Source organism: Lygodium microphyllum, chromosome 14 (assembly GCF_053477565.2).
Source record: "Lygodium microphyllum isolate KBCC chromosome 14, Lygodium_microphyllum_v1.1.10, whole genome shotgun sequence".
NCBI classification, from domain to species: domain Eukaryota; kingdom Viridiplantae; phylum Streptophyta; class Polypodiopsida; order Schizaeales; family Lygodiaceae; genus Lygodium; species Lygodium microphyllum.
The window spans coordinates 87,926,721-87,935,050 of record NC_141148.1 but is presented as its reverse complement, the minus strand read 5'-3'; the positions used below and the strand labels follow the sequence as shown (position 1 = coordinate 87,935,050).

The 8,330-nt window shown below is 36.0% G+C and overlaps 1 protein-coding gene and 1 pseudogene across 1 annotated transcript; both read left to right on the top strand.

Moving 5' to 3' along the window:
- Nucleotides 1–1,802: 1,802 nt before the first annotated feature.
- Nucleotides 1,803–2,921, top strand: LOC148025819 (uncharacterized). The gene has a single exon (XM_087692020.1). It carries the CDS (start codon nt 1,803–1,805, stop codon nt 2,919–2,921), a length of 1,119 nt encoding a protein of 372 aa, XP_087548146.1.
- A 482-nt stretch (nt 2,922–3,403) lies between these two features.
- LOC148025818 (uncharacterized) lies at nt 3,404–4,674 on the top strand (annotated as a pseudogene).
- Nucleotides 4,675–8,330: the final 3,656 nt, after the last annotated feature.

Genomic DNA, 8,330 nt, shown 5'->3' with positions numbered 1-8,330 from the left:
TTTGTTGAGTAGGCATTTTCAACTTATGTGCTTATGTTTTGAGCTTATTATGGGCAGGAACAACCCCCTAGCACTGTGCCAATGTTGTATCCTAAGTGGACATCTACTTTCTTGGTTTGTCTACATTGATTTTGTAGCATTCAAAGTGGGAATCTCTTGCTTTATAGTTTGTTGATCTTGGATAAGTATGGCAAGAAAGAAAATATTGATTCGTCTAAATGAGGGTACAGATCAAAGCCATGTTTTGGGATTTGTATTTCTCAAAGAAGGAGGAACCTATAAAGATTTACGAGAGGAGATTGTCCTTGATAGTCTCATCTCAAATGACTTTGTCTTATTGGGAGGTTCTAGAATGCTTCTTGTTGGAGCAAAGCAAGAGGAGAGATGGACAGTTGATGTAGAAGAGGTCACCACTCAATTGAGAGAGAAGAGTGAGTCACCATGCAAGCGTCAAAGAGTGGATTCAGAGGGGGGCTAGCAATGAGCCGGAGCCATCCATGGAAGCTAGAGCTAGTGATCTTCATGTATCTAGCAATGGGGTGGAGTCAACAAGGGATGATGTGAGCGTTGTCCAAGATGTTCAAAAAAATATACTCAAAAGTCTTCTTGCCATATCATCTGAGATAAAAAGGTGGGAGAGGATATCAAGAACGCTAAGGAAAAGCTAAAATCCATGGGTCGACATGATAGGTTTGAGCTTATGTCTAAGGATAAGGAAGGGAAAGCTTTGTTTCAAATTTGGTGCGAGGAGTGTGAATTCTCTTATGGTCAAGGAGGGCATGATACTCTATACAATTTCACACACTTGCATATCAAGTCATTATCTCATTTACACGCTATTGGCTTGGATAAGAAAGGGAAGCAAAAGCATGACATGCTTGGAGTCACACCATCATTGGAGGAGATAAAGACACAAAATAAACAAAAAATAGATGAAGTAATGTTTGAGATTTCTTCTTTTGGAAGTGAGAATGATCTAGAATTTCAACTTGTTCCTGAAACTATCAGAGACTACACTACCTTGTCAAAGGTTTTCATAAGGTGACCATTGGATGATAAGTGGCTACCATTGTTCCCAAAGATAGGTTCTTTGAGATTGCGCATGATAGAGCACATGAAGTCAAAGCTTCATGTGAAAGCCGCTACTAAAGGAGATGGTGATGAGCTTAAGAAAGTAGGCCGCCCAAGTAAAGTAATGGTCTTGGACAAGAATCAAAGAAATCTGTTTGGTTTTTTAAAACCAATCCAATCCACATGTACTTAATTCAAGAAAAGGGTGTTTGTTTTTTTTTCCAATGAAATTTTTACTCTAACTAATAGTTTTCACTATGTTTGATATGTAGATGCTTCCAATGCATCAGGTTCTAAGTTTCCACAAAGACCTTCAGGTATACAGCTTTAACAAGTCTTGGTATTTTTTAGCATTATGGATTTTTTTTTGTCTTTCTTTTAATAATCATTATTCTATGAAGAGAACAATAGAATTTATGTACTGTGTAGAGGAAAGTTTGCTTGCTACTCTTTGTTGGGGATTTTGGCAAGGATCATATAAGTTTAGAAACCACATGATCAATGTAAAGTGTTTCTTGGATGATAGTAGAGGAGGTGTGCATTGGACTTGTGAACTAAGCACAAAGGCAGTGATTTTATTGGGAACAGAGCTTGTTGAGATCAATGACACATTTTGTCACAATGATTGCAAGTGGGTAAGTTTGGAGGGAGTTCCCTTCTCCAATCTCCAGTGCTCATCATGTGCATCCATTCCCAAGGAGAGAGACTTTTGCATGCGTGTGTATTGAGACATGCACTCTAGAGGGGAAAGAGGATTAAGAGACACTGGAGGTGGTAGAAGATTGGATTACTTGACTCATTCTGAGATATTGAGAATTGCTAGGACTAAAAACATAATGGTTCAATGGCTCAGAAAAGAAATATGGTTCACAAGGACAAAGGTTGCTATTTTGAGTGTAAAGGTGAGGAGTCTTCAAGAAAGTGTTTCTGAAGCCTTGGTACGAGGAGATGTAAAGAAGTTTTGGACTGATATTGTGAATGCACATAAGCATGGCTTATTTGAGGGGAAGAAAGCTTTGTGGGACTTTTTCATCGACATCTCTCAAAACATAGGAAGAGTGGGTCAAGAAAAGCGATATTCTGATACAACAAAAAATCTCTTTGAAGCTATCAAGATTTGGGGAGGTACAAAATTGCATAACTTTCTCTCCATGAATCTTCAAGGTCCACATCTTTCAACTACATCTAGGGCTATGAGAAAAGCTCTTTGTTATAGGATCGGATTGAGAGAGGATGTATTCAAGCATGCGTCAGAAACATGTAAGCATCATATGTTGAAAAATGGGCTTTGCATGGGAAGTGTACCTATCGTTGTTGCTAAAGATGAGACAATGATCAAGAGGATGGTGAGGTGGATAGCAAGAGATGACCAACGAGTTGGTTTTTGTGGAAAGAATATAGATCACACATGCATTTCAAATTTCGTAGTACTTGTTGGAGATGGTGAAAATGGTTATCATAGAATTGTTGATGCATTTGAGCATAATGTGATTGCCCACTATGCAAGAGTATTGATTGCAAATCCTCTTACTGAATGCTTGCCAAAGTTAGTTCTTCTTATACAACTAACTTGTAATAGGTTTGACTCTATGTCCATCAAGGAGCAATGGAAAGAAGTCGATTTGCATTGGAATATGTATGTGAAGGATGTGATTGTGGACCAATACTTGGTCATGCTTCTGATGGAGATTCAAGGCGAAGAAAGCTTATGGTTGAAGATTATAGCTCTCTTACAAGTGTTCGGTACTCAATTCCTTGGAAAAGTTGGCCATTCACAGCTTCTATGGAAGATGATGGAAGCATCACTGGATTACATGACCAAGATTATATACATAATGGAAAGAAGATGATTAATCCTCTAGATAATGCATCTAAAATATTAGTGCTTGGTAATGATCTTGTCACCTTGAATCATGTAGCCTTGTTATATCAAAGTTTCAAGGTTGATGATCATGGTTTGCAAGACGGAGATATAGAGAGAAAAGATAGACAAAATTGAAGATCAACACAAAGGATAGCCGGACGTAAAGTTCAAAATTGTTTAGAGCTCTTGCAGATGGGATCCAATCATCGTCAATAGCGAACACTTGGTACAAAGGTGTATCTCTCAATTGTGGCAACATACATTGATATTTTTCTCTCTCCTATGCTCAACTTGTATGAGTGTGAAAGCTGCCGGAATGGTATTCTTCTTTTTTAGGTATAGAATTCATATTATCTATTGAACATATATAAATAATTAATTGATATTGTATGTTCATGTTGTTGCTATGGTAGCACCATTATGTTTTATTAATCAGTTGATTTATGATGTTTTATTAGGATTTGGCACATGTGGATCACCAAGCATGATGTATATACGCTCAAGTAGAACTTCATTAGTAGAGAAACTTTCATGGACATCCAATCGTCATGTCGCTTTGTGGTTCTTCTCATAAAGATCTTTAGAGACAGATATAGTCATTTGGTAGTCCCTTTATCTTCTATGGGATCTGATGCTTGTGAGAATTTTTTTTAGTAAAGTAGGTGGAATGGTTACCAATGAGAGGTGTTATGATGGTTGTGACTTGTTGAGTAGTGTAGGAGCATTGAATAGAATTTCAGAGTTTCAAGCAAGTTCAAATCTAAGTTTTTCGGCAGCTCACTCAAAGCAAGAAAACATATGGTTTGATATGAATCATATGCTTGGCATTCCGTTGGCAAATTTAAATGACTACACGGTTGTGAGTACTGATGAGCTGATTGTATATGCATTAAAGGAGGGTTTAGCAGAAGAAAAGGTAATGTGTCGCGAGCTTGGTATGGAAGGTGAAGCTTCATGGGGTGCCTCATGGGAAGAAAAAGATATCTTAGAGCATCTTGAAAACAATGCACATGACAATCTTGAAGAAGAAGAAGAAAATTCATTGGATGATTTTGTTGGAGATGTAATCATGGATATAGTATTGGATGTTGATGAAGAGGATACAATTGCACAAAGTGAGCTTCGCCATGTCATGGATTCTATAGTTGACAATGAGGAGAATGTGGTGAGCCAAATATCACCTTTTGTGGAAGTTGATGGTAAGACTTTGTGCAAGAGCACACTTATGAGCCAATTGAATGGAAATCCAACGTTATCAAAGGATAGATTAACAAGGATAAAAAGTGGAGTATATTTCTCACTTGAGATGAAGTCAAAACCTCAAACCAGTACTTGCCTTAAGATATGATTGTGCGGTTCTATTTGAAGATATTATACTTAAAGATAATACAAAGCTCAAAAGAAAAGGCAAGGTTGCAAATACTAGTCAAGGGGTCAAGAAAGGCATATGGTACCTCGGAAGAGTAATGAGTATGAGAATGAAGCTAGGAAATGGTATGAAAGAGACAAGGGGCCCTTTTGATCTTCTAGATCGTCCTCCAAATGTGGAGGTTCATCTAGCATGGTATCAAAAAACCAAAGGAAGTAGATGCTACACATATGATCTTGTTGATAATCAATCAATGTCCTTGGAATCTATAATTGGTTTGGCAAATTTGAGCTATGATCCAATATCAAAGAAATATCGATTTGATCCCAATGACTATAAGATCTTCAATGCATATGTAAAAGATACATAAGGTAATTTGAAGCGCATAGAGTAAAATACAAATCTATAATAGTTTTAATGTGTTGTCCTTATGCATTAGTATTAAATTAATAATCTTGTTTTTCTTTGCAGGTTGAAAGCTGCTATGTATACATCATACATGCTACCAAGAAATATCAAATAAATTTTGTGGTCATCTAGTTATTGTGTAATTTGAGTTTTAGAGTCATAAACATTTATGACCATTTTGGGCGTAATTTGAGTTTTAAGGTCATAAACTCTCTCCATCACTCATGTGCATGAAGCAGCTTGCAACCACACTTGGCAATAGCTAGCAGTTTTGGGTCCATCTCAGCCACCAATATGCAATAGAAAAGGCATATGGTTGCATTGGCAATCCTTGGATGGTGAAGAAAAGTATATATATTGATAATCTTATGGTAATGAAGCAAAGTACATTGCAGCATTACAGTTTTGGAGGTATCTTCAACATATATTTCATTCAGGGATATCCATGAAAGGAAGTACTTTTAAACACATACATGTGATGCTTGTGTTGTTGCTACTCTTTTCTAAGTTCACTCATTCATGTGTACTGTAATTTGTGACTACTAACTAGATGTTAGTATCAGGAGTTTCAAGGTGCTTGGTAAGAGGTTAAACCCAAGTTTTTCTTAGAGAAAAAAATTAAATCTTTTATTTTTGTTTGATTTTTTTAATTGATTTGTATCAATCATAGTGTGTGAGGGCGTGAGTTGGCACTCTCCCATGGTTTTGGTAGAGAGATTCAACTCCCCTTCTTCCAAAGAGAGCTTGGTGTTTGCTTGGTGTAGTCACTTTAAGTATAAAGGGGTTCGATTCCCCTACTCTCTCTCCTCATGTGGTAAGGGGGCACGGGCAGTCAAAAACAATTGCAACACATACTTCGATGGTATCCAAGTGCCACTACATAAATCACTTTGTGATATGACCATTTTGATACTTTTAATTGCTTGGGATAATTCCAACTTTTAAAAAGAAAGTTAGTATATGTTATATGAAGACTTACATTTAAGAAAGGGGATACATAAAAATTCATACGTGTATATATCCTATAAACTTAAATAGGGGGATATATTAGTCTTACAAGCTTCATAAATAGGGGTTTTTTAGAAGTCCTTGCATGCAGGTGACATGTCTTCTTTACTATGAGTGAGCCCCCCATATACATAACACTCTTCCACCTATGATTATTATCTCTAGTCATAGCATCAATATAACAAGAAGGCTCATTGTAGTTTGTAACAAATGACATACTCTAGAGATGGAGTGCATCTACATAGTAGTCTAAAAACCTCATAAACTATCATAAAACTTACTCAATAGGAGCATGTGGTTGTCCCACCTATCCCTCTTGTTAAATATGAGGTTTTTCACTTGCATGTGGCACTCCCACTTCAACATTAGCTTGTTGCCCAAGCCCTACATCATATGGAATAGGCCATATGTGCTATTCATGTGGTGATTGTCCATTATCTTGAAACACTACCCTGCAAATCTCAACTATTTTACAGGTTACCTACTCATCTTATCCTCATTAAAAAGAACATCATGGTTGTATACTATCTTCTTAGATTTATTATTTTATAAGCAATAGCCCATTTCTCCTGACTTTTTATATCTAAGAAAGATATAATTCTTGGACTTATGAGTGCATAAATGCCTCATAGCCAAAGATACATAAGTGATCATAACTAGGCCTCTTTCCAAACCATAATTTTTCTTGAATACTACCATCCAATGGCTTGCTAGGAGACTTGTTGGTCAAATGTACTATTATCATTTTAATAACTTCAAGCCAAAACATATTAGTGATATGAGAATTAGAGAGAATACTATGGACCCTTTCCTAAATGGTCCTATTAATTTTCTCAAACACACCATTTTGAGCAAGATTCTTAGGAGCCATTAACTCTCTTTTGATACCATGGCTAGCATAAAAGTTCATAAAGGCATGAGAAGTGGATTCATCACCACTATTAGTTCTTAAAATTTTGAAATGCATCTAGCACATGACTCTTCTTACAAAGAGGGTAAGTCCATTTCCTAGTAGCATCATCTATGAAATTGATTAAATACAAAGCTGCACCCAATGAGACCATCAACATAGGCCCACATAAATCACTATGAACGAAATCCAAGCACTCTAATCTTCTAGTATCATAACCTCTCTTATGCAACAATTTAGTTTGTTTACTAAAAAGGAAATGCTCACAAAAACAAAGATCAAAGAAGTCCAAATACAGAAGATAATTTAAATAGCACAAAGATTTCATTCCAATAGCTAAGATATGCCCCAAACAATGATGCCATAAAGAAATTGATGGTTATTTAGTGATAGCTAGAACATAGTCCTTAATCCCAAAAACATGCAAAGGACACAAAGTAACAATTTTTTTCCCTTTGGCAATAACAAGAGACCCTTTGAAAAATTTCCATACATAATATCCAAAGATCACCCTTTAACTATAAGCATCAAATTTTCATGTACTCTTAGTCCAATCTAGAACATGCCATATATTTTGTCAGATATAAGAAGATCCGTTAGGCAGTGACAAATATATATCCCCAATACCCACAATATTGCATGCATAATTATTACTAAGATGAGTGTATCCTCATTTTCTAGCAACATATTTCATATGAAGTTACATGAAACAATGCTCCAAAATTCAAATGTTGATTTTGTGACATGGCATTATCCATGGCAACCAAGAATGCATCACTAAAAGAGGATACATACAAGAAATCTTCATCATCACTCATACATGGCATTAATCTCATCTTTCTTTGACTTGCCCTTCTCTTCCTTCTTGACATCATCTTCATTTTACTTTTTGCCATTTTGTTTGTTTTCCCACTTATAGCAATCCTTTATATGTCCTTTCATATTACAAAAGGAGCATTCCACATCCTTCTTACTATTGTGGAACTTACTCCTTGACTTGCCTCTCTCATGAGAGTTCCCCCTAGCATTTGAATTTTCTCTTGCAATAAGTGTACTAGAGCTTTTTGTCCCTACATTGTTTTTTCTATTCACATCCTCAATGAGCAGACTGATCTCAACATGAGCACTCATAAGACCACTTGCAAGCGTATGGTTACTCATGGTTGTCTTGAACGTGTCCCAACTCTTAGATAAGGTGACCAATAAGAACATAGCATTAACTAAATCATTAAAGGTGCTCTTCTCATATGTCAACTAGTTGAAAATAATATTGAACTCTTAGGTGATTGGACATAGAAGCACCCTCCTTCGTATTGAGATCAATGAGTTTTTCAATTATAAATCTATGAAGCTTCTTTTTCTTTCTTATACAAGTCACCAAGCTTTTTCCATACACCAAATGCATTACCTTCTGTGTCTTTCACATTAAAATACATGGACTTTGAGAGTGTTATCATGATAGTGAAATGTAACAACTCATTCATTTCTTTCCATACATCAACATCCATGCCCTTTTTCTTAACACCTTTGCATTTAATTGGCTTTATATGATTCTTTTGAACCAATATATTATAGATTTTCCATTCTTAGTAAGAAAAATTGGTGCCATCTAATTTTTCAATATTAAGAACTGATTTTTAAGAAGTGGATGAAGAAGCTATAATAGTTGCTATATGTTCTACATATCAAAATGCCCAAAG

Excerpts from the sequence above, each read along its gene's own strand:
- LOC148025819 (XM_087692020.1), top strand. The coding sequence starts at position 1,803 with ATGCACTCTAGAGGGGAAAGAGGATTAAGAGACACTGGAGGTGGTAGA.